The sequence below is a fragment of the Choloepus didactylus genome, chromosome 8 (genome assembly GCF_015220235.1).
Source record: "Choloepus didactylus isolate mChoDid1 chromosome 8, mChoDid1.pri, whole genome shotgun sequence".
In the NCBI taxonomy this organism is placed as follows: Eukaryota; Metazoa; Chordata; class Mammalia; order Pilosa; family Megalonychidae; genus Choloepus; species Choloepus didactylus.
This window is the reverse complement of record NC_051314.1, coordinates 35,015,473-35,043,335: the sequence shown is the minus strand read 5'-3', so window position 1 is coordinate 35,043,335 and position 27,863 is coordinate 35,015,473. Positions and strand designations below refer to the sequence as shown.

Here is a 27,863-nt window from a genome sequence, read left to right as displayed (position 1 = left end):
TGAGAAACCAGGTCCTTACCCATCCAAACTGGTTTTCATCTTCAGGTGTGCCAGGTGTTCATACAAATAAAACAGTGGGAAAAAGGATTGGTTGACTTAAATGTAAATTAAATATCAAAATTCAAGATATGTCATAACTATATCACTACTTTTAATTGTACATTTACAAAATTTTTATTTAATTTGTTAGACAGCAAAGAGAAAAGTTCTGGGACAGTTTATTCCTCAAGAAAAGAATAAACTGCAGCAAATAAAAGATTAAGACACCTTGGAATATATCATTTCATTAAAAAGTATCATGAACTTTCAGAAGACTCTAAAATAAATATGCCAGGTAGGTTGAGCATTTTCAAGTGAAACATGGTTGAGAGCTAATCAGAGTCACAGAAATATAAGTTTTTTAAAAGGAATTCATGATTAGGTGGGATGCTTTAGACCCTGTAATATTTCAGGATAGAGCCAGTTTCTACGGGGTTCTGTTAACGGGTCCAGCTTGGGGAGGGCAGAATATGTTGCTTTCTGTTTCTTCTCCACTTCTCTAACTGGGCAGAAGTGTTGACGAAAGCAAACTTGTTAGGCTGAGTGACAGGGGCGTAGTGTGGGGCATGAGGAGGTGGCCCAAGTCTTCTTGGATCTTCAGAGCCCTTGACCTCAAGGGCTAGGGATCTCACTCTTTCTCTCTGCACTAACTGCAGTATCTACAGTCAACCCACCCCAGACATGCCTCAAGTGCTCTTCAGAAAGATTCAGTTATCAAAAGGGGCCCCACCAGGTTCCAGCTTGATTCAAGGGTACGAATTAACCCAGCCCTCAGCCCACATGGAACTGATGCCCCAGTCAAAGGGAACACTGGCTATTAATGGATAAAAGCCAAAGGAATCAAGCATACCATTCTTTCTCCCCTCCCTTCCCTGGACTTGGAACCCTTATCTGTCCCCCAGATTTGATGGATGACAGTGTATCTAGAGCCAGCTTGGAAGATCAAGGTGGAGTTCCGATGATGAATGGGGAAGACAGATATGGCAGTGGAACTAGTAATTCCCTCTTCCCTGAATCAAAATACTTTATAACCAAAGATTTGATGGAAATGATGTTTATTATTTTAAAAATCTCGAGACTGGAATTGGACAGTGGTGATGGTTGCACACATTTGTGACTATACTAAAAACTACTGAATTGAACACTTTAAAAACAAAAGCTTGAGTTGTATGACTCAGACACACCCAATTTGTACTAAAGGCTAAACGATTCCATTCTCTCAAACTGTGGCACACTATGTCACATTTTTTTCAGGAGATTTCCCTAAGAGCAGCTGTTTGCAAAATATTGCACTTAATTTAAATCCAGGTGATTTGATGTTTTTTTTTGAATAAAATGTTCACTAAAGTGCCTCCATACACCTTCAGAGAATGGTTGGGGTGGGGAGAGGAGGGGCTGAACAACACAGTTTCCATTAAAGCCTTCTAAGTCTTTTTTTTGTTACATATACAGAGAAAAATTTTAAGGGAAATAGCTTCTGGGCTGGAAACAGTGAGTGGCATTCCCCCAACAGGCCAAAGATGTTGTTTTTTGAATGCTTTTATCTCAGGGGAAATGTGGCCATCCTATTCCTTAGAAATTTTATTTTCAGTAAGATCATAAGAGACAGATGGTAATCTTGGCTCAATACTAGACTGAATTTATTTTACCCCTGCTGGTCCTTCACATCCCTAAGAGGGCCCTCTCAATCTTCATCCACATGAATTACTCCCACTAATCTAGCCACAACCCAATTAAACCAAATGTCATATTTTCCTCATGCTTCCAGTGTTGACTTCCTCAGTGCACTCTAGCTTTAAAAGCTATGATTCTGTTGTCTTTGTCAAAGGAGAAAAAAATAACCCTGCAACAGGAGCATCATTTGTTTTCATTTGTCAGAGTAAGCTTTGCAATCCCTCACAGACCTGTGAATAAAGTGAATAACAAAGTGAATCATATCCTCAAAGGGGGGTTATCATGATTAAGATTTTGCCTCTGGAGTAGTGCTTACAGGACTCAAAATTAATGTTAAAGTCAGTTTCATGAGGGATTTGGAAGCATTTCTGTATGCCAGGTTCACCAGCCAGTTAAGTTGAAAACAAGTGTGTGGTTCCCTGGGTATAAGGGGAAAGCTCCATTCATAAATCCATGTTTCTGGCCATTAAAAGTGCAACAGAAGCCCTAGGTTAGATTTCTGTCAGACAAACAGGAGTGCTATGAGATCCCCATGCTACAGCGAGTCACACACAATCGACTACTGTGGACAATGGGACCTACAGTCTTCCGTGGACAGGTGGGAGGGATTACACAGGGATTGACTGTACTTCAAGAGGTCACAGGCGTTCACCATCGCCTCCTCCTTGCCTCTTCATTTCCCCAAAGGATGCCATATCCTTGCTGTTTATGAGACTCAGGGAAAATGCAACCACTAGCAATCGTGAAACCAAACTTAAGAGAAAGAGAGCAATTAAAAACCCTTTCCTTCTGGGTCACTAATTATGCCAACTGCTCAATACACAGAGGTTCACCTGCTGGGCTAGTCAGGTGGGCAGGAAATCTGATCTGATTAAGGCAGTGAGCAGTGTGGGCAGAACTCTGAAACAGATGCACGGGGACCGAGGACAACAGGGGCTGAATCAGCAATGCTACAGAGTTAGAGAAGTGGAGTTATTCACACCACACAGCTCCAGTCCTTCTGGTCATCTTCAGCAGACACAACCATTCATTTAAAAATCTGGTAGTATGCACAAAGATTTCATTAAAATAAAAACTGGAAAGAACTTGAAGATAGGAAACAGTGGCTTCATCTCGGTATTATTATCCTTTCTATGGCACACAGAATAGGGTCCCAGTTTTTACAAAATATCGCAAGAAGAGTCACAGCGAAGAAGGTGCCCAGGATGTGGAAGCGGCTCTTCATCATGGGCGAGATGAACTTTGCGATCGTGGACACACACACGAGAATCACAGTCATGAAGGCCAGGACCACGTTTATGCACTTCCCCAGGAGGACCTTGGCATTCACCGTGTCTGTCTGCAGAGCTTGCTGCTCTTGCTGATGGAGCTCCAGTTTAGAAATGCGGGTCTGGCAGGATTCCAATGCTTCCTGTTGGCAAGAGGGAGAGCGGGAATCAGCAGTGGTAGAGATCACGGGCGGGGATGAGAGCGCGTGTTCAGATGTGCATGAAAGCCCCCGAGCTCAGCACACCTGATGCCCAGGCACTTCAAATACCCAAACTGATGATGGTGATAATGGTAGACAAAGAAGTAACACGAGAACTCCAAGGTTTATTTTATTGTATTATTCATGGATAGCATGTGGATGTGGATACAACCGTAAGGCAAATACATAAACCATACAGATGAAGAATAATGAGTAAGTGTTTTGATTCCACCTACATCTGAAATACAGTGACCCAAAATACTGGCACCTGTGGGTGCCCATCAGGGACAAAACCCAAGAAGGGGTGGGTTCTGTTCTGTGACAGCTGACTACTCTACCTTCAGCCATGGAGTGGGGAGAATCTTCAATTGCTGGTCCTTCCTTCCACTGCCCAGAGTCTGTGTGTATCCATTTATAGACTAGCAGAGGGTGGAGAGAAAAGGGAAGGGGATGGGCTGACCAAGCTGGGGCAACTCCGCTCTTGCCTGCTCTTTGAATGATGACATTCCTCAGGACACTGTCCTAAGCTACACGCTCTCCCTAGATCCCACTCATGCAAAGGCTTCAATTACCAAGGCACAGATGACTCCTAACGTATCTCACCCTAGCCGACTCATCTGAGATCAACTCATATATCCTTCTCCATCTGACCCTCTTAAAAGCGCCTCAAATTCAACATGCCCAAACATTGATTCATAGATCACAAACCACCCCTCACCCCAACCAATCCTGTTTTCCCCTCCAGAAAACAGCACCATGATCTACCCAGTTCCTTGAGGCAGAAGCCTGTGAGTCAGGCCGTGAGACCTTCCTCTCTATTCCATCACTCAGCCCTGTCGACACCACATTCAACACCTCAGTCGGCCCACTCCTCTCTCCTCCCGTGGTCACCACCCTGATCTAAGACATCAGAATCTCTTGCCTGCAATAGCTTTACACTAATTTCTCCAAACACGCTCTTGTTCCCCAACCCTATGCATCTATTTTCCACACTGCAGCCCAGTGGTCTTTTAAAGATATGTATCTGTGTCACTCCTTGCATGAAAACCTTTTAAATCCTCAAAATGGCCCTTTAAGGCTTTGCGTGGTTCGGGCCCAGCCACTCTCTCCAGCCTCACTTCAGGCCGGTGCCCCCTGCCCCGCTCCCCCATTCTCTGGCCATACTGGCTTTCCCCCAGTTCTGCAAAGGTGCACCAACCCCCCCAGGGCCTTTGCACATGCAACGGGCTCTGCCTGAAATGTTTACCTATCCACTCCCTCCCCTTTTCACCTGTGGATTTTCCATTCATCCTTCAGATCTCACTTGGATGGTCACTTCCTGGGGGAAGTGTCCCTTGACCCATCAGACTAGGTCAAGTCTAACCTCAAGTTCCACCTCCAACCCCCCCCAGACCGTGAGCTGTATAAGGGTAAGAACAAGGCTCATCTTGCCATGTTGCTCCTATCCCCAGCACAGAGCCTAGTGCCGGGCACCTAGCACTCCTGTTCCACTTACATTTGTCGAATACTGAAGAGACTGGGTGCCAGTAACAGGACACGAGGCTTAGGAACGAAAATCCCTAAGCCTCCTGGGAAGAAAGGACCTAACCACCGGCAACACAATGTGCCCCTTTTAGTTCATTAGCTATTGTCTAGCTCAGTTACCAATAGACATTTGCTCAATTAACATACAGTCAGTCGTCTTTACAGATTTTAAACAAGCACAATGGCTTCAACATTGATTTGCTTTTCCTCTGCTGAATACACTCTATGGGTCAAAGAAAAGGCTTCTCTGTTACCATAGTAACTTTCATTACCAACCAAAAAGGTAAACGGTCTTCAGATTCTCACATTCTAAGAAATGCTGGCTTTCTCAAGTACATTATAAACTTACTACAATAACAGACAGTTGCCTCAAGGAATAATGCATTCTTATTTTAAACTACTTGGGTCAAAGGTTTCTTCCATTTGAGGTATGGCATGGAAAAGGTGACAGAACAAGACAAAAAGATCCACATTTTAGGCAAATCCATTTATCTACTATTAGGTAGATGAATTACATGCAAAAAGGGATTGAGTTTTGAATTGCCTTAGAACTGCCATCAAGTATTTTTTTTTTTTTTTTTTAAATACCAAAAGTAAACTCCAAGAAAATTGAACACTGAATTGCCAGGAATAGCACCAAGACATATTCAGCCCCATAAACTTGAATACTCCTCTGGTCCCATTTTTTAACATACTGGGTATGAGGGCAGAGGAAAGGAGTATCTTTAAACACTTTTAAATTGGGAATTCAGGGTTAAAAACTATTAAAAACAAACAAAAAACAAACAAAATCCCTCAAATGCTTAAAACAACAACAAAACTCCTGCTTCTCTGCAGTAGCCACCTTCATCCACTAGCCATCCTCCTGGTATAACCTAACCATAAGACCAAAAAAAAAAAAAACCACAGGAAATAAAGATGAAGTTGAGCAGAGCCAACTGCCCCAAGCCCTGAGGAATACATGGCTACTCACCAATATTCTAAAAAGAATGGCCAACATTTGTTGACTGCTTGTGTGTCAAGCAAAGATTTAAGTACTTTACATGTATTATCCCACTTAATCCTCTTGACAGTCTTTTGCGGTAGAGCTCATTAACATCTCCATTTTACAGATGAGCAAACTGAGGCACAGGGAGAACTTGTCCAAAGTCACACAGAGAAAAGTGGTAGAGCCAGAATTCTAACCATCACAACAAGAAAGATCCCTTTAGAAACTCACACTGATGTCATCTTTGCACTTCTGAGCTAGAGATGAAACCAGGAAATGGTGAAATGAACTCATTTGAATTTTTTTAAGTTGCCCTTGCGTGGTGTCTCCCCTTATCGGACCCCTACCCCACCCCCCTAAAATAACAAGGGAGTAACAATATTAACCTAAACTCTCTTCCCAATAACAGACAACCAACTTTGAGCCATACATTCAGACATGACCCCATGACATCCCAGACATGTTCTAAAATAGAATGACCTAATAAACTGTCAGTACCTGTCCTGACAACACAACATTTAAATGGGTTCAAGTTTTCAAACCAGTCAGTGGTGAAGCTAAGTCTCCTGACCCAGAGCAGGGCCAGAAATCCGCCAAGGGTCTTCTGCTCCAAAGGAAGGCCAGTGGTCTCCAGAGACAAACATTTCCCATCAGCTCTGATGCTTTGGCTTCCCAGAACTGTCCAAGTAGACATCTGGGATTAGCACAGGCTCAGTCCTAGACACAGAGTGGAATAAAACAGGGGCAGTTGCGACTCTAGCTCACAAATCACAGGAGAAATTTCTACCTTTATGTTTGTACAATGGGGCGAACTGCTGACAGCCTTCACAGAGCTGGAGAAAATAACCACTGCCCACCAAGGAAATACGTCCCTATGAAGCTGAGCACTACCTGAAGATTAGGGAGATCAAGAAGCCCAGGGTTGTTTTTCTATGGTGCTAGTATCACATTAGGAAATACCAGAACGTGCCTTTGTTTATACTGATCAGCCACCCCTTTCCTTCCAGCCACCTGGATCCCACCCGTCCCTTCAAGTCCCACCTTTTCCAGGATATTCATTCACATTCATTATCGAAGGACTTTTTGTGAGACCTTGTTCAAACCACTTAACCTCTCTGTGTGTTAGTCTCCGTATCTGAGAACTAGGGCTAGTAACAGGAACTACCTTGTATGCTGTGGTGGAGAGTAAATGAGGAAATACATGTGAAGTGCTCTGTTAGTACTTGGCACGTGGTACACACTCAAAGGCTTGACATTCCTACAAATATGAAAGCTACTATTTTACAGATGAGCAAAAAGACTCAAGGCTTGCTCAGGGCCACACACAACTAGTAAATGTCAGACCCTGGACTGGACTCTGATATCTTGCCATTAAATGACGGACAACCCCCACCCTCCACCCACCCCCAATTCGAAAGCTCGCTGGGCACCACAGGTCTGAATTTCTGTGCCTTCTAGAGTCTGTATCATGTAACTTGGCACTTGTTCATGTTGTCTTGAGCTGTCTGGCAGTTGAGCTACTACTCCTGACTCCCCACCTAGGCAGTAAGCTTCTTGAAGGCAGGGTTTGTCTCGTACTTTTATATTTTTAAAATTTTGCTGATGGTGGGGAGGCCATTGTACAACTCATGGGCTTGGGCAAGATAATAAATACTTATTCATTGATTTAGGCAGAAAGTACTTGGAGAAGATAGCCTCTTCATATAATGTCTGTAACATGAGCCAATGGGGTAAAAAAGGTGGAAAAGAAATGTTTGTGCAGAGAAAACATCTTGTTCCATGTGCCAGAGAGCCTTTGGGGTTTGGGGGTCATTCACTTGGTTTGCTGAATGAATTCAAGCCTGGGGAGACCTGGCCTGAGTGCCTAACTGCAAGAGGAAAGGCACCTGGATGTCCCGGGACCGCTCGTAGGCCTGGTAGGCAACCTTCTCCTCGATGCTGGCCAGCTCCTGTTTCAAGTTGGCCGTCTCGTGCTGATGCAGATCCGTCAGGTCATGGAGCTGGTCTTCCAATCGTTCGTACCTTTACCAAGAGAGGAGCCAGTTCTGAGAATAACAATTGAAAGGTCTCCTAACAGCCCATTCTAGAATTACATCCTTTTTACCTTACTGCTGCCAGTGTCCCTTGGCTTGTTTCCATTCCCTGGCAGACTTTTTTTCCCAAAGGTCTAATTGTGGGAAACACCCTTGGATTATAGTGAATTCAAGCTCTGTAAAGGACTAGTCTTACACTCTTAACTCTCTGTCCCCACTGCTGAGGTTTCATGCAAATCGAATCTGGCTTTTCTGCCCACCTCTGACTTGCACCTTATCTGATTGTGGTGAAGACAGGACAAATGTCGTCAGCTGACCATCTGCCAGGGCCGGTCAGAAGACAAGGCTGCCTGGGATCAAGGGCCCACTGGCATCCGTGGTGGCATCTCCCTCCCCTGCCCCACACAGTGCCTAGGGGTTCACCCACTGGTCTCATGCTCCAGAGAGTCCATAAGGAAAGAACCATCTTTTAGTATCAACTTCTGCTCTGGAGCCAATGCTACTGCTTCTCACAACACACACTTACACCGAATAAATTTTTTAGCTCTTGGAACGTAAGTGCCAATAAAAAATTAAGCTTGTCATAAGTTATAGATAGCGTATCTGGCAGCATTTCCAAAAGTTTATTGTTCCCCAAAGTTCCCAATCCCATATCCCTCCTCCCTCCATTCAGAGAAGACATTTGTCTTGTATTTGAAATCTTTTAATGTCTATTTTGAAAAAGGAAACACTGTTTTGGGAAGATGCATTAGCCTGGAATGGTTTTGATCAATGCTAGTTTTAGCTGCTTATAGGGTCATCTGATAGAATTAAAAAAAAAAAAGGGAATCAAAATAATTCAATAGAGATCTCATGATTATTCTTAGCTATGAGCTCATAGGCACTAAATGGGCTAAAGATCTCTTAAGTAAACACTACAGTTCATAGCTATATCATGGGGATCACAAGCATAACTCTGGAGATAAATGAAAATAAAAACTGCCCTAAATTTATGTAAATGAGTATTTGTGTCTTGAGATAAAATTTGCATCTAAAAAGTGCTGTATCCCAAACTATTAAGATGGAATTAAAATCAATATACTCTGGAAAAACTGTGACTCAAAAAATAGATCTTATATGAAAGACACCAAACTCAAAGATAAATCTGGAAAGTTTAAAAAACAGTTTCACAAAATATGAGTTGAAAAAAGCCATTCTAAATTAATATATACATAAAATCATAATTAAATTCTAAATTAATATATACATAAAATCATAGATCAGGTACAAAGTGGTGTCCAAGTTGAATTTAAAAGTTAGATGTTTCAATCAGTATGTAATAGGAATTTCACTATGTTTTCTACATTCTTAGGGGTTAACATTCATTTGGACCAAAAAAACTTTTAGGGGATCTTTTTATTGGGAAAATGGGAGGGAGAATCACCTCATATTTGGGTATGTGCACTTGAAAAAATTTAGCTATAAACAAATAAAAGTAGGCCTACAAAATACCTGAGTTTTAAATTAGCTAATATATCCCACATGATTTGAATTTATACTTTAAAATCAATATTACTTTGATATCACTTTACTTAAAGTGAAAAGCTTAATGAGCAAAATTCAGCACACAAAAATTATTAAAGATTTGAAGACTGATATACCAAATAAAATCTACCTTGTTGAATAATGAATCAGTTTTTACTGACAGTTATTATGGAGGGGAACGAAATACAGATCTTTGAACTAGTGTAATGAGTTTTTACAGCAGAATTCTACTGAGTCAGGATCTTAAGAGGCATATTTAAAAAATTCAGATATATAACGTCTCTTTAAATAGTTAGCTGTAAGTCACAAACTACAAAACCTACAGCTATGAAAAACGGAAAGAATTACTGGTCCCTAAATGCCTTTTGATCCATATCCATATTAACGGAAAACACAACCACAAGCATATCACTTTCAAGTAAGACAATTTCTCTGCAATTAGTAACTCCTGCTTCTAACAGAATTCCAAGACAACAGTTCCAAATACCTGTATCTCTCCTCTTGCAGGGTCTGGGAAATAAAACCGTATTCCCTCTTAAACTGCACCTTCAGCGCCTCGATGTCCTCGGCCAGCTGTGCCTGAGTGTCCTTGATCTCCTGCAGCTCCTCCAGGATCATGGTGAGCTTCCCCTGGCTGTCCAGCGTGCCCGTCCCGCCCGCCCCGAAGGACTGGTGCCCGTTACTGTCAGCAGAGCCCGACGTGCCACTGGAACACTCGTCATCACTGCCGTACTTGGGCTTGTTCACGATGGTAGCGCTGCCCCCGTAGACCCTGGCGCTCGCCTCGGGCCTAAATTCATCTAAGGAATTTTTTAGGTGAGCGATGTTGTCGGCGCTGCCAAATTTATTACGGATCAAGTTGGCAAACTCTCTGGACTTGTTGAAAACAAACACAGGTGGAGTGAGGGATACCCCTGGCATGCCCGATTTACTGCCCTCCATGCCGTGGGGAGCAGTTCGCGATTTCGCCTGGGCATCTTTCAGAGAGTGCTGTATGTCCTTCAGGTTGTCTTTGGAAACATCCTTTGAGCTTCTGGAGGCTCCGTTTTGTTCGATCTCCTTGAGCTTTCTGTGATACTGTTCTAACTTCTTCTGCAGCTGGGCGATGGAGTGAGCTGACTTCTGATTCTTCTTTTCAAAGACTTGTTTGATTCGTCCAGCCTGCTGCTTGTCTGCACTGTTGACCAGTTTCAGATATTCTGCAACATTCCCGTCGCGGGAAGTTTGCTCAATTTTTATCTGCTCTGTGACCTTTAGGATTTTTTGTTTCAGGCTGTCTGCACTGAGTTTGACTTTGTGGAAGTCCAGGATGCCATCTGGAACATCAAAGTTGAGGTTGGTGTCTGACCCCCCACGGCGTATGTTCAGGGGCAGGCTTAAGGTATTCATGTCATGATGTTCTACCTGAAAGGTAGGAAAGAAGCTCTTAAAAATCTGAAATCAAAGATACTTACTATGAAAGAATCTGTGCACACATAGCAAACATACTTTAAATCCCAGAGTTTCAAACTGCAAGTACTTAGAGAATAAGAACTCCCTACTATTGTCCCAGATTGAATATGGGTCAGTCCAACTCCCTGTACCCAGGTATACTAAGATTCAGGTTTCCCAGGGTAACCAATTTTCTGTCCGATTAGATGCAAAATGTTGGTTGCTCGGGTAGAAAATGCACAATGGAACAAGTGAGTCTTGGTTTTCTAAAATGTCCAGGTAACTAGGATGCCTGCCATACCCCATTTACTAAACTTCACCATTGTGGGAGATGCTTCCAGTTCAGAACACAGTCATTTAACAAGAGAACAAAAAAAGAAAAGAAAGTGAAGTTCCAGTAAAGTTATTCATTGATTAGTAGGCTGACCTAGCAAAAAAAAATTAGTAAGATACTAACTCTAACTCAATAGACTTCACACCAACTGACTGACCCCAATTTGACTGTCTCCAACAATGAGCTGCCATATGGAAAATCCTACTCAGTGTGCTTTATCCCAGAGGAGGGAGCCCAGTGGCACTGTGGGGCACAATCCCAGGTCAGCGGGTCCCACCTCCTTCACAACTTAAAAACACTATTCTTAAAAACATTAATATTATTTTTTGGCCCCTCTCCTTCCACATATAGTTTTGCCATGAATAAGAGACGCTGGTTGTTTTATCTGGTAGAAGAGCACCACGTAGGAAAAGCTGAAAGGAAATAAATGCCAAATCAACTGCTATAAGACTAGAAAACAGGATGTATGAAAAAAGGACACTGGAATCGTGACTTCACCTGGTTGAGAGGGAAGGATGGGTGTAGGGAAGGAAGAAGGTGGACAGTAACCATGTGCAAGTCCAGAGGACTGATCACAGGAAGCTCACGGAAGCTCACTAGTGGATCCAAATAGGAATGGGTTCAAATTACAGCAACAAAAAATGTACTAAACCTGGAAAATGTTTATTTTGTGCAGATATGGGGATAAATGGTAACTGTACTATCACTATGGCTAGAAATTTGATCTCACTGGCGATATCAGGGCCGATCATGTTATCTATGTCTCAGCAACTTACTTTGGTTCCCCAGAGCTTCCCAAATTAAATACTACCTGGGCACTGTAAGGCCTCACTTAGCTTGCAGGGCTCACCTGTATTTGAAGGATACCATTCATTTTAAGTGAACCACACAACCCAAAGTTCCCAGAATGCATCTGAATTTTCTACGGATTTACTTGTACAAATAATATTTGTAATGTATTTGCCTATCCACCTCTACTTAACAAAATCCTACATATTTTTAAAGCGCCGTTTCAAATGATACTTCCCCTGTGAAGTTTTCCCCAGTCGCAGTGGAAAGCTGCTTTTCCTTTCTGTAAACCTCCATGACATTTTATACTTTCTTGCAGCACTACTTCAATCCTTTGATCACACTCATCTATGTACTTTAATCCCCCAGGGTGCAGGCTCCTTTGGGAGAGAGATGATGTCATGCTCTTCCTTGTACCTGGTTTGTAAGGCTAGCATTGTCTCTTATTCCCAGGAGGCTCCTGTCAGTAAATGCTTGCTGAACTAAGGTAACATAATTCTTTATTCCAGAATGGTCTGTACTGAAGCCACTCAGGATACATTTTAACAGAATCAAAGAATGAGTTTCTACACACATAGACCTGGCAATTCTAGATAAAGATGTTTCCCCCATACCTAGATGATAAATTATGCATCATTTCACACCAATTCAACAAAACAAAAGATTTTCTGAGTATCCATGTGCTGCAAGACACACAAACACGAATGAGGACTTTTCAACTCTAGTTGAAAATTGCAATTTACACACAGAAAAGAGCATATTTAGTAAGTATAAAATTCAATGAATTTTCACAAACTGAACATGTTATGTAACCAGCACCCAGTTAAAGAAACAAAATGGAAATGCTCCTTGTGCTCCCTTCTAAACACACATCACTGCCCCTGTCCCCAAAGGTTACCATGACCCTGACTTCTAACAGTATACATTCGTTTTGCTGTTACATAGTACTCCTCTGTGTCTTTTTTTGCTCAACATTGTTTGTGAGATTCATAAGAACTAGCTCTTGCCCTCCTGGAGCTCACAGATAATATCAGATAATTTTAAAGCTGCTCGACATTCTCTATTGAGAAGTCCATCACGAAGACGTTTGAAGATACAAAGGTTTTCACATCTTACCTTACCACACTCAGCAATAAGTAATTACCTGTTGTTCTTCCTTTAATTCTCACCCCTGCCACAGCTGGTCATCCAACTCTTGTGGTCTCAACTTTTGTTTTCTTACAGACTGCTGGTAAGGGACGGCCTTGAACACACCAGAGTGTTTACACACAGATGACTGACTAACTTTTGGCTATCACTATGGCCAGAAATTTGATCTCACTAGAGATATCAAGTGTAACAATGCTTGGCAAGTCCTCGAGTCTGGGTTGGGGGAAGCAACACCATTTAAGGCTCAAATCAACCAATCTTACTACTTGTCAGCAAATCTCAGTTAAAAATGCTTGATATTGCTTAACAGGTACAGGGTTTCTGTTTGGGGTGATGACAAAGTTCAGGAGCTGGATAGTGGTGACGGTGCAAATACCATCAATGAACTTAATGCCACTGAACAGTACACTTTAAAATGGTTAAAATTTTTAAATGTTATAATTTTTTAAATTTTAAAAATTAAAACACAATTTTTTGTTATGTGTATTTTACTACAATTTTAAAAAACCATAGATAGGAAGAGACAGTCTTTTAAAAATAAATGCTTGACGAGGGCATGAAGTGGAACTATTATTGGGCTGCACCTTTTGGCTTTTTATAACCATACCATTGCATGGGTAATCCACAGCCAGCTGTATAATCGTCATTATTATAGGACCGTAAATTCCCTGAACACAAACTGCAATTATGTTCAGGTATTAGGAAGTAGGCTGAGGGTAATCCTCACTCCTTCCTTTAATTTGGACTTGGCACTGAGGAACACTGTACACTGAAGCTTTGTTTGAGGGTTTGAGCCTGGGGAGGAGAACAGAGGCTCATAAGTCACCTCTAGTCAACGTGCATGTGGAATGGGGATCAGGAGAGGCAGGTTCCAGTCTGGGCCTGGATGTTTACTAGCTATGTGTTTTTGGGTAAACTGAGTCGAATCTGTGTCTTCAATTTCCTAATCTATAAAACAAGGAGATGAACCAGATGATTCCTAACTGTATAATTCCATGAAATGTCAGCCACTGCTGTCTTTACTGTATCATGTAATAGTCAAGACCATGACTCCGGAGACACACTGGTTTGGTTTCCACTCTGGCACCTCCATTAGGAGCTATGTGACCTTGGACAGATGGCTTAGCCTCTTCACACCTCAGTTTTCTCTTCTGTAAAATGGAGATAATTCTTCAAAGAGCTGTTGTGAGGATTAGATAAGATAATACATGTAAAGTGCTTAAGGAGTTCCTGGCACACAGTATGGGTTCAGTAAGTGTTTGCTATCGTCACCATCGCAATGTCATTAAAAAATATACTTGAATGTAAAAAATGAAAGAAAATCAAAGTCTTAAGTGTTAGCAATGGTTTTCTTTGCACTGTGGTGTTATGAGGATTCATCCTTTTTACTATGCTTACGTACTTTCCAATTCTTAAAAAATAAGGTAGATGTATTACTGTGTTGACAGTAAAGAAGCTGTTTTGAAAAATGACCCACCAGCCTCTTTCAGTTCTCCACAAATTACATGGCTATTATTACCTTATGTGAAAGGCAGATCCCCAGCACCCTAGTGAAATGCCATTCCTAATAGTGTTTCCTTCTGGCAGCAGGCATTTCCACTGTCACCTCAATGTTCTAGAACAAAAGCTAAGGAAGAGCCTAAGCCCTGGACAGACGTCAAAAACAGACAATGAGTAATGTCTGCCACTAACCACGCCCCAGCACGACGTCCCAAGTTAGCTCCCCTAACTCACGGGGATGCCAGGCACAACTCAGTCATTGCCAGCCCCACTCAGAACACACTGTTCAGGCATCGAAAGAGGGCTGTCTCCTGTGCCACTTCATATCTACCCCCTAGAGCTCCAGAGGGAAATGAACAAAAAGGGAAGGATAACCAACACGGAGGCACACCACCCAAACCCCTGCCCAACAGAACTGGAAAGGACAATGGGGGTGCACACGTGTTCCCGGAGGAGGCAGACCGAGGCAGGAGCCTGCTGAGGCTCTGGAAGGCACAGAGCGGCCAGAACATGCAGGGCATGGAGAGGTCACAACAAGGGAACAGATAATGACCACTTGCTTAATCTCCAAGGCCCAATACCATGCACTTTTGCTTGAAGAAAAGCTGCTTGAGCTCAGACACATAAGGAAAGGGCCAGGGCCTTCAAACCAGCTGTCATTTCCAAAGCGACAGGTATTTCATAAATTTATGTGAGTGCAGATTTACAGGTAGGCCCACTAAGGAGCTGCACATTCAGTACCCAGAGGCTTTCATCAGTCTTTGTGGCCTAGGTATCCAAATCATTATAGCTGACATTCTTTACTATTACTCATTTTAGCTGAAATCTAATTTCAGGTCTAGAGTCAAGACTGTCCAATGCTGTGCCACATTGAGTTGGGTTTTGCTGTGGTAACAATGTCAAAATCTCAGCAGCTTAAAAAAAAAAAAAAGGTCTATTTCTTGCCCGTGCTGACAAGTCAGCTGTGAATCTGCTGAGCACCCGAGGCTGTGATGGCGGCTCTACCATCTGTAACACTGACAGTGGCCAAGGCAGGACAGGGAGCGTGGCGAGTCATCCACTAGCTCCTAAAGACTTCTGCCCAGAATAGACACCTGTGAATTCTTTCACTGACATTGCACCAGCCATAGCTAATTTCAAGGTGCCAAGGAAGTGCAATCCTACCACATGCCCAGGAAGAAAAATGTCTCGACATGTTAGTGAACATTCTTAATGGCCACCTCACAGGGACCCTGCACCACCTGTGAAATTAACACTACCAATGTTAACTGAGCTTCCTGTGAGTCAGCACTTTAGGGGTAATATCTTATTTCATCATTAAAGACTTCCTGAGGTAGAGTCTACTGTTATTACCATTTTACAAATAAGAAAACTAAGCACAGAGAAGTTAGATAAATTGCCTGTGGGTGCATAACTAGTCAAGAGTAGAGCTGGGATTGAAATCCAGGCTGGCTGTCTCCAGAGCCTGCCTCTCTAATAACAACTGAGTACTTATTATGAGTGAGGCCCGGTCCTAGAGATTTCTTAATGCATTCATATACTTGCTATGCCAATCCTATTTTATGAGAAAATTTAGGCTTATAAAGAATAGATAGATATGTTTCTTGTGGTCCATGGATAATAAATAACTTGGCTGGGTTCAACTCACCCTATGAAGGATTCAAGACTTGGCAAGCCACCTGCCACGAGAACCTATTCTGCAATGTCCCCAGTATGGTCATCCAGACTTGTGTGGACATGTTGGGTTTGGTTTAGACTGCTCCGTCAGAAAATTCTCCCTTACGTTGAACCTGAAATCACGTATGTAACTCCCCACCTGCTAGCCCCTGGGGTTGTTCCTGGGGCCACACTAATCTTAGGTTTGATACAGACTATAAATTTCCATTCTTCCTCATCTATGTTCTAAAATATAAACAGTGACTTAAGCAAAATAATTTTATGAGGATAAAGAGCTTTTGCTTTTTTTAAATCAGAATCATGCAGTTACAATCACTAAGAGGAGGAGGAAATAGAAGCAGAAGGTACAGATGAGAATGGTAAAGTCACATAAAGGACCTATGGAGAAGTAAGCCATGTCTAAGGGCCTAACAAGCAATGGATGAATGCAGGAAAAGGCACCCGGCAGATAAGCCACATATTTGTCTGGAGGAAAGGGTGACACAGGTGAGGGTCTGCTCAGCATGGCCCTAAAGGAGGTATCTTTATATGGCCAGAAGAATGTGAACTTTGTATTTTTTTTTTTTTTTACCAGGAGTATATAAGATGCTACTAACCATCTGCCCTCTTGCTATTTTGTAGTCACTTGACATGCACTTGCAAAATATCTAGTCAGTCAGTGAACATGGAACCCAGGGACACTAACCAAACTACAGGACTCTAGCATCAAATACTTAGTTTTCTTGCTAACTGAGCTAACCGGTACTGGAAAAATAATTCTGAAGGCTTCATAAGCACCCTTGTCATCTGTTTATACAGACATATTAATGTATTCATGTGGATACTTATATAGAATATTCAATTCCTAGAACAAGAAAGCCACGTTTCCCCCATTACTTGGCAGAAACGACAAATCTTAAAGATCTTCACGTGGTATGCAAAACAATATTTTATTAGTAAAGTGTCTTAGCAAAACGTTTGCTCTAATTTGTTCAGACAAAGAACATTTCCCTTCATAGTAGAGGTCTGACAATAGCACACACTGAACTTGAAATAAGTTCACGGTGTACAGAACAGGAATTGAGTCACTAGTTTTACGGTCAAGTTTCTATTTTTTTCCCTTCTTCCTCTCTTAGCTTCACTGACAAAATAAATTCTGTAACATCAAAAGTTCTATTTCTTGATTGCAGGTAAAGTAAAATCTCATTACTCTGGAATTAAGGATCATTTGGAACAAGGGCTAGAACACAGGGTACCTTTGACAGTCCAATCCTTTCTCCATCGACATTAATAGAGTAAAGGAGATTAGGCAGAGCATACAGGGTTCTCAAAACAAATTCTTCAAGCATCCTCAAGCACTTACAAACAGTTGATACTATAATTAGAAACAATTATCTTCTCATTAAGCGTCTACCAGGCAACAGTGGTAACGTACTTTGAGTTACATGCACTAGAAAATACATATTTCTTCAAATTACCTTATAGCACACACTTTTAATTCAAACTAATCTCTTACAAAATTAGTCTGACCTGGCAAAGATTTACTGCATATTAAATCTACATGAGAATTCAATTAAAGGGGAAAAGGTGGCAGATTAATAAAGATTCTGCCTTGAAGGACAGAAGAAGCAGCCTATGGTAACGGGAATCAACCAACCTCTTTTGGGCTCCAATTGCAGGAAAAGGACAGTCATTGCCCCTTTTTCCTAAAGCATTTATTCACTTCCTTCCTTATCCCCAAACACGCAGGCTGAGAGCTCCTGGTAGGGGTAGGGGTGTGTGCTGCATCTAAGTGTCTGAATGTGTGCTACAAAGGTAGAGCCTTTCAGCAACTCCAACCTGAAGGGAGATCTTTAAGAAGTTCTTAGGGCCCATTTAGACATACACCATGACTAATGTAAGGCAGATCACATAGTGAGAGTTAGAAAGGAGCGCTCTCGAGCAAATGCTGGGGATGAGGTGCACCAACCTGCAACACAAGTTAGACTTTTAGAGCTAGAAGAAACTTCAGAGGGTTCACTTGGCCTAACCTCATATATTTTTTTAATTAGATAAGTTGTGAGTTCACAGAAAAATCATGCATAAAACACAGAGTTCTCATATACCACCATATTATTAACACCTTGCATTAGTGTGGTACATTTGTTACAACTCATGAAAGAACATTTTTATAATTGCAGTATTAACTATAGTCAATCACTTAAAATCGGATTCACAGTTTGTGTTGTATAATCCTATATATATATATATATATATATTTAAATTTTTATTCTAGTAATATATATACAATCTAAAATTTCTCCTTTTAACCACATTTACATATATAATTCAGTGCTGCTAATCACATTCACAATGTTGTGCTAACATCACCACAATCCATTACCAAAACTTTACAATCACCCCAAATAGAAACTGTGCAATTTAAGCCTTAACTCCCCATTCCCCATCGCTGCTCTGGCTCCTGGTATCCTATATTCTAGATTCTGACTCTGTGAGTTTGTTTATTCTAATTATTTCATATCAGTGAAATCATACAATATTTGTCCTTTTATGTCCGGCTTATTTCACTCCACATGATGTCCTCAAGGCTCATCCATGTTATTGTATGAATTGGATCTCCATTCCTTTTTATGGCTGAATAATATTCCACTGCATGTATACATCATATTTTATTTATCCATTCATTGGTTGATGGACACTTGGGTTGCTCCATCTTTTGGCAATTATGAATAACGCCACCATGAACAATATCTGTTCAAGTCCCTGCTTTCAATTCTTTTAGGCAGTTATCTGGAAGTGGGATTGCCAGGTCTTAACAGTAATTCTATACCTAACTTTCTGAGGAACCACCAAACTGTCCTCCACAGCAGCTGCACCATTTTACATTTCTACCTACAATGAAACAGTGTTTCTACTTCTCTATATCCTCTCCAACACCTGCAATTTTCTGTTTTTTTTTTTTTCAATAGTAGACATTCTAGTGGGTGTGAAATGGTATCTCATAGTGGTTTAGATTTGCAGTTCCCTAATAGTTAATGATGTTGAGCATCTTTCCATGTACTTTCTTTCCATTTGTATATATTATTTGGAAAGATGTCTATCCAAATCTTTTGCTCATTTTTAAATTGGGTTGTTTGATTTTTTTGTGGGTAAGTTGAAGGATTTCTTTATATATTCTCAATATTAACCTTTATTGGATATGTGGTTTCCACATATTTTCCTCCATTGAGTAGGATGTCTTTTCGCTTTCATGATAAAGTCCTTTGATGAACAAAAGTTTTAAATTTTGATGAGGTCGCATTTCTAACCTTCATTTTTAAAAGCAGAAGTTTGAATATGAACCCAAGTAACATTTCATTTTAGTCCATACACTGTTGGTTATAGGAGCCCTACACGAAAGGGAAAGTAAATGATGTATCAGAATAGACTGATTCTTAAAGCCACCTACCTATGTAATTGATCTACTTGATCTGAGTAATAACAAACAAACTGAATACAATAGCGGTGTCTATCAGATAACAATATTTGTGTTTCTTTTTGTCTCAGGTGCTAGGATGTCCAGAACCAAACTTAATTTTAGAGTAACCGTTAGTCCTGGCGAGTGGGCTTTTAGCCTTCTCCTTTTCTGACTTTTGGATTTTATTGCGACTCTAACTATATTTTCCATATGCCTTACCAAAATCTGTCTCTGAACGGATAGAGGTAGGTGTGCTTTAACCCACAGATCTTCCCGCCTGGAGATGAAGACTGTACCCTCACACCCATATGTAATAGGAGGCATGTGGTCAAACATACCCTGTTCACTGGCATAACAAATCCCCCCACCGCCACTCTTGGAGTACCTACTCTGGACCTACAGAAAGCCAGAATTATTTATTAACAACTCTGTTATTTGAAAAGTTGCTGTGTAAGACTGAGTCAGGAAACAGTATGTGGTGCTCAGGCCCCAAAGCAAACGTAAGCCTCATAATTAAGTTTTTCTCTGCAGATCAGGGTTTTATTTGTTTTTGGCATTATCACAAATATTGGAGAAAAAAATATTTGTATCAGATGATTTCTAGTATAGAATTTTGTTACAAATGAATCTGAACACTATTAGCCATCAGACAAGGCTTAGAAATAATTTATTTTGAGGAAGCAATAGGAAGGTTGACCTTTCCCTTTTGCGATACCAAAGAATTTCCTTTGAGCAGTTTTATTATTTTTTTAAAATATAAACCAGCAGTATTTTCACCATATGGCATTAGAAATAAAACGCTCTCTTCAGTTGCACCAAAATAAAACACAGCATTACAATTCAAGAAAAAAATTAATATTCATGAGAAGTATACTCAACCAACATTTTACTATTTAATTCTAGTATAGAAAAACTGCCTTACTTTGAAGTTGTACTGGGCCTTCAAATGAAGCCATCAATATGAAACTTTGATTTTCTTGGGCTGAACAAAATTATCTTTTTCAAAGATAAATCAGATCATGTTCCTTCTCAAAATCCTTTAACGTTCCCTAGACTCAAGAGTGAAATGCTTAGCAAAGAATTTAAGACCCTTTTGATTAGGGTCTTATCCTAGCCACATTCCATTAGATCTTTCCATAATGATATTATGAGCCCATTCTCTGTGCAAGACCCTGGGTTAGAGCTTTATATACACTCTCATTTAATCAACACAGCTCCATGAGGAATGTGTCATTAGTTCTGCTTTATAGATTTGTAAGGGGAAGGCATCAAATTAGCTTGGGGATACAGGGAAGAAGACACAAAGCCAGGATTTGTACCAAGGTTAGCTTTTAATCTTCATTTTATTCTTTGCATCCGATGAGCCAGCCACACTCAAGCGCTCCATGCACTTTCCTTTGTGCATTAAGTGCCTGCTAGTTCCTCACCCTACTATGGCCTGCCATGTCTCCTTCCTGAGTTATCTTTCAAAGACCAGTTCAAGTACTACCTCTTTCACAAATCCTTCTCTATCCCTCTCAACCCCAACCCCAGATGGAACTGATCACTTCCTGTGTGCTCTCCCCAACACTGCATTTATGCCTTTGTGCTTCTCTGCTAGATACAGTAAGTATTCTTACAACATTGGTTCCTTCACTATTTTGATGTCTCCTTGAAGGAAGGGGTTGTCTAATAAGCCACCTTTGTCCTGTCCCACACTCCTTAATTAATAGATTTAGTGTCTGTTGAATGAATTAGTGGTTGACAAAAAGCCAACTGGGGCAGCCAGTTGTCCCTCACATTTACATTCTCTCAGCTGTTTGCAAGAAGTTCAAGAAGAACCTGCAGCTGAAGTTGTGCTGGATTGCTTTTAAGACAGACTGTATTGTGAACTGTTGATGGCTTTTGAATTATGCAAGCGGCCAACTATTCAGCAAAACGGACGTGTTTCCCATGGCTCTCCGTTATTACAAGAGGAATACAGGTGATCAAGCACCAAAAATTATTAAGATCTACAAAGTACAGACAATGCAGGTGTAATTCCTTCCTTCCTAAGTGAAAATTTCCCTGCTGGTATTGTCACGATTTATCACAGAGAACTCAGGCTGTGCTGCTCCTTCTTATACACCCATATGATCTGACTCTCAATCCATTATTTGTGACACTCAAGGAAGCAGTTTCACATTACATTAAATGAAAAACTTTAAAAATAATTTATCTAATGCACCAGCAAAGTTATCGAGGGTAGCTCCTTGTCCATTAGGAAATCACAATTCAACAAATTGTAAACACTAAAATAAAGGAGTTCTTTTACCCTCCAGAGGCGCCGACTTGTTTAAAGAGCAAAAGTGGGCCTGAAGAATGGCCCGAGAGAGGACACGATCAGCTGTAAAATATCCACACAAACACAACCTATGTCAAATTCTTAAATCACCATTGTCTAGAGATAAACTTCCCTTTAACACAGAACAGTTAATAGGTCCCAACTTCCACCCCCAGGAAACCAAAGAAAAGAAATAGCTGTTAAAAGAAGCAATGAGAAGTCAGCAAGAATCGAGATTTCAAGTGAGAAAGGCACATGAACCACAAGCATGGTAACTGATACTCATAATAGGATTATTGTGATAAATCTGAATTAATTTAACCTTAAAATATGTATACATACCTTAAATCCCAAGATATCTTACATAGTAAAAAAAATTTAGGCTGCTTCTGTTTTAACCACTAATAATGATTCTCAACACCAATGAAATATGCCAGCTTTACATACACTCCCTCTTCTGGCTAAAACCTTAGCAGTTTCTATAATCATTAAATGCTCTGTTACCAAGATGCAGACAAGAAAATGCTTCCTTCTCCCACAGTTACAGCAGTTTGAAAGCACTAAACATTTATGTTTAGGAACATACTGTTTTGTAATCTGAGAGAAAGGGAACCATGAAGAAATGAATGAATCATGGTCTGTGAATTTTAAGATAAATCTATATAGTGACCCTTCGTAGATCCAAATCTACTTGACAGTAACTTTTTAAATACAATCTTAAAACTGTAAGCAAGTGGGCTATAATGAGAGCTCTCAGTCTCACAAAGCAGTATGTAAATGTAAAGTTTGCACCCAGACCTGAATAAACTTTCATCTATTGCTCCAAACCTTCCAGTTATGAATAAGCCTTTCATCTACCTCCTTAGACTGGAAGGCACCTTTTCCAGGTGTCACAAGATGAAAATCCTGAAGGAAGTAGGATGAACTACTGAATTTCCAAACATGTTACCTGTTAACTAAGATGATTAGCTTTGTCTCTTATAGGTATAAAAGCCAACTGAAAAATCACTTTGATTTGGGAACGCTTCCCCCCTGTCCTCCTGCCAGCATAAATAAACCCTCTTTTCCTCTTCAGCCTGGCTCCATGTGACTTTTATTGGCAGCACTGAGCAACTAACCCAGATTTGCGAGGTGCCCCTTCTACACTACATTTAAGTTGACGGTATTTCCAAACCAGAAGGAAGAGTCTTCCCGGCGCCCGCACAACACTCACGGCAAGTGGCCAGCTCAGATTCCATAGGAAAGCCCTGATTCCAAAGTTGTGTGTCTTGAATAGAGGTTAACTACACCACAATGACAACATGACTTAGTGGTTAAAAGCACAAATTTCAGAACTCTAATCCCAGCTCTGCCCTAATTAACTGTAATAACCTTGGGCAAATTACTTAGTGACTCTGGGCCTCAGTTTCCTCATCTGTCAATCTACTTCTCTGGGTGATGTGAGGGTCAAATGAATTAACAGTTGTGAAGTGCTTGCCTTGTACAGAGTAAGTGCTACATAAACGTTGGCTATCATCATTAAACTCAACCCACCCCAAACGAGGCGGGAACTGCAGAAAAGTCCAGAGCCAAGAGCACTGATGCTGCTGTCACATAATTAAGCTCTGCCAGCAGCAGCTGCTATTTGTCTGCCTCCCTTCCCCAACATACCTGAAACCTGCTTGTGCATGCATTTTTTTAAAATGCAATTTTATTGAGATATATTCACACACCACATAATCCATCCAAAGTATACAATCAATGGCTCACAGTATCATCATATATTGCCACAATCAATTTTAGAACATTTTCATTATTCCCCCCCAAAAAATAAAAATAAAAATAAAAATAAAAAAGAACACACCAAACATCCCATACCCCTTATCGCTCCCTATTATTTATATATTTTTTGTATTTATTTTATTACTCATCTCCCTGAACACTGGATAAAGGGAGTGTCAGTCATGAGGTTTTCACAATCACATGGTCACATGATAAAAACTATACAGTTATACAATCATCATCAAGAATCAAGTCTACTGGATTACAGTTCAACAGATTCAGATATTACTTTCTAGCTATTCTAATACACTAGAAACTAAAAAGGAATAGCTATATAACGCATAAGAATTCCTCCAGAATGACTTTCCAACTCTATTTGAAATCTCTTAGCCACTGAAACTTTGTTTCATTTCTTTTTCCCCATTTGGTCAAGAAGGCATTCTCAATTCCACAATGCCAGGGCCAGGCTCATCCCAGAGAGTCATGTCCCACATTGCCAGGGAGACTTACACTCCTGGGAGTCATGGCCTACATAGGAGGTGAGGGTAGTGAGTTTATCTGCAGAGTTGGCTGGGAGAGAGAGGCCACATCTGAGCAACAAAAGAGGTTCTCTGGGGGTGACCCTTAGGCATAATTATAAGGAGGCTTAGCTTTTCCTTTGCAGGAATAAATTTCATAAGAGCAAGTCCCAAGATTGAGGGTTTGACTTATTAAATTGGGAGTCCCTAATGCTTGAGAGAATATCAGGAATTCTCCATGTGGGGAAGTTTAATAGTTCCACATTTTCCCCCAGTCCCTCAAGGGAACCTTGCAAATATTTTTTTATTTTCTGCCCAAAACACTCTGAGATGTATCACATTAACCTGTACAGAATTACAAGATCTCATCCCCTATTCTATGTTCCATGTAATTATGTTGTTTAAATAAACAGGTTAAATTAGGTAGTGCGCTACAAAGAATATAAATTTTGTCCCACGTAAACATGTCTTAACAGTTAAGACTCAGGAACAGATGTAGCTGCTGTAAGAGCTTACAATCTAGGAACCTTTACAATAAACCTTATCGAACATTCTGTACTCCTGCATCGTCGATTGCCCAATCTCTGCCCATGTTCTATCCCCTAATAACCTATACTCTCAAATTCAATTCTCATCATTTGCTCATTATAATTAGTTTATATTAGTGAGGCCTTACAATATTTGTCCTTTCATTTCTGACTTATTTCACTCAACATAATGTCCTCAAGGGTCATTCACCTAATTGCATGCCTCACGACTTCATTCCTTCTTGCAGCTGTTCAATATTCCATTGTATATATGCACCACAGCTCGCCTTTCTGTTCACCCATAGATGTACTCATAGGCCACCTCCAACCACTGCAAATAATGAAACTGCCACTGTAAACACCAGTATTGTGCATACACCTTGCAGTAGAGAGGTGGGGAGGAGAAAAATCAGGCTGGTTCCCAAACTCTTACCAGGAGGTCTCTTACAGATCAAGTTTTAATGAACCTGAACAGTAAAGATAATTTTTACAAGATGCTCACACACATCAAAGCTTAAGACATTGCTTTAAAGCACCCTAGTATTTGAGTGATACTGTCTTTTAACTTACTTTCAAACAGTTTACACACATAAACACATACATATACACACACACCTCAAATGACTAAAATTTAAGTTCTCAATATCTGGACTTAATTTTTTAAAAGTGTCATTATTCTATGTTGCTATTTTCAGTAAAACCAGGACTCTGAATAAAGACCTTGAAGACAGACATCTAACACTTCCTATCTCTATGTCTTTAAGCAAAACACGGGAAATTATACAAGAAAAGTTTATGTAATCATCATAACTCACTACTTCTTCCAAAAGGTCTCCTAAAACTACTACTTCAGACGTATGGCACAGAGGCTTGTTTTTATAGATAACGTGTATATATAGTTTTTGGACCAGGTTATACGTCTCTCCATGACCTATCAATGGCATCATTCTGCTATCTACTCAGCTTCTCAGCCTCCTGCATCCTTTATTCAAACTGTCACCAGGTTCTGTGGGTTCTTTGCCCAGTAATTTCTTTCCAGAATAACCCTTCCTTGCTATCCCCAGGTCCATCTACCTGAATCCAGATCCTGACTTTCAACATTTTACTCTTTCAACCTGGTCCATATAAAATTATTATACTACTCTTCCAAACTTCTTTCACCAAATTAAAACACTGCTCAAGACGTCAATGGCTCTTCCCATAATAAAGGAATTGGGCTTCTCTTACTGCTGGCACTTAAACCCTGAGTAGTTTTTCCTCCTCCAGCTCTCAAATGTCTTTCTCCTTTCACCACTCACCAGATCAAACTCAGTGCTGTAGTATATTCAACACGTTTCTGGACTTTTTTTTTTTTTTTAACCTCAAAACTTATGCCATTCCCTTCCAAGCTGTCCATTTCCAAATCCTACCATTCCTTCAACATCTCTTTCAAAGAGCCTTTCCAAAGGACTCCTGCCCTTGTTACTTACTCCCTTTCCTGATCCATCTGTACCAGGCATTTTGGCTCTTATTTTCATTGTTGAATGGGTCCTTACTTGTTTTTTTATTGTAGGATTTTTAGGTTACTGAAGGCACTCACTTTTTTAGGAATGCTACACAATACTCAGCACAGAATTAGCAGTATCACTGAACAGCAGATACTTATTAAGTAATCAACTTCCCTATGTTATAATAAAACAGTATATTTCAAGTTTTAAATGAGGCCCACAATAAGAAATATATATGTATACATATATATATACACACATATTTAACTGAAACACAAGTTGTAGGAAATAATACTTGGCATACTATATGCAACAGAACTATATTTTAAAAAACATGGCTAGCTAATTTTTTGTACAATTATATATTGAGTGCTTCTAGGGAATTACAGTTAATTTTGTTAGGCATGTTAATGTTATTTATTAGGTAGAAAAAGTCCATATTGTTTGCAAAGACATGTTAGAAACGAAGTGCCCTGATGTCTGCAACTTACTTTGAAACAGTTTACATATGTAAACACACACACACACACACACACACAGATGGGTGTTTGTTGTACTCTTTCTCCTTTTCCATATAAAAATATAAAATGATTGCTGCTGCTAAATTTATCTCATGACCAACATCTGAAAAACAGTGCCTTATAATTAGGAAAAAGATAAGTCACTTGTTTCTGTATTTGCTAATTATACTTAAGGAGGCTCTAGCATTCTGAAGAATGTTCTGAGATTACTTCCTGGCCATGAATCTCTCCTTCAAAATCCTTTCTATGCATCATTACAACCTGTGTGGGAAGGTAAAAGATTAAGGACTGGTTTTTCACTTGTAGAGATCAGAGAATCAGCATTTATCTTAAGACTTCCCACCCTTAGAATAATCTTTGTGGTTTTCATCAGGCTTTAAAAGGACTACATCTGAAAATGGGAGAAGTTCAAGATGACATATTAAAACTGAAAATTCTATAATAAGCATGCACATTGGTAGAAACTTTCTCCATCCTTCTCCTTCAAGGATTGGTTCCATGAACAAAGTCAGTAACATCTCACTTAATCGGCACAATGAGGAAACTGTTCTAGATGAGTGAATGAATTTTCCAGATAACTGACATTTTTACCATTTAATGGCAAATTTAAACTTTAAGTTTTGTTGATTATGGATTTTTAAACTTCTAAATTCCTGAGATTATTTTCCTGTTTGACTGGGGGTACGTTACACAATCGGTTTTGGATTGTGACACAGTGACCTCAGGAAGAAGCCTGACCTGATCAGTAGGGGGTTAAGTTCTAGTTAACTCTCCAGGCCTTAGGTCTTTCATTTGAGAAAACAAAGTAGCTAAACTCTGTGACCACTAAGGGCCTTGTGGCTCTTACACTGGACAATTCTGTTACTACTAGGTCTGTAAAGCTGGCAGCCCCCATATAAAAGACCAACAATCTTGTTAGTAGACTAAATTTACTAACACATAGGCACATATTGACCAAATCTTACCAATCCATGAACAAATCAATCTTATATGACTCTAGACAGCAAATGAACCAAACCGGAAGTCACTATGTACAGTGTGGTCACACGCCAACTAACACAAATTGAATATTTAACCTTTACTTACAATGAAATCTTATTTGCCAAAATGAAAATTTAGCAAAAAGCAGTTAAAACCCACACGCTTCAAGTTAAAGGGATGAACGGTTTTGCTGACACACA

General features: G+C 40.3%; 1 protein-coding gene across 5 annotated transcripts in view; it reads right to left on the bottom strand.

Moving 5' to 3' along the window:
• Positions 1 to 1,077: 1,077 nt before the first annotated feature.
• The window catches only part of TMCC3 (transmembrane and coiled-coil domain family 3), a 69,260-nt gene continuing 42,474 nt past the window's right edge, over positions 1,078 to 27,863 (bottom strand). For 3 of the 5 annotated variants that reach the window (XM_037846381.1, XM_037846382.1, XM_037846384.1), the window contains 3 exons: positions 9,738 to 10,654; positions 7,580 to 7,715; positions 1,078 to 3,124 (listed from right to left, as the gene is read on the bottom strand). In XM_037846381.1, coding sequence (XP_037702309.1) covers positions 2,822 to 3,124; positions 7,580 to 7,715; positions 9,738 to 10,654 — 1,356 coding nt within the window. In that variant the 3' untranslated portion in view covers positions 1,078 to 2,821. The other 2 variants (XM_037846385.1, XM_037846386.1) reach the window with 2 other exon arrangements.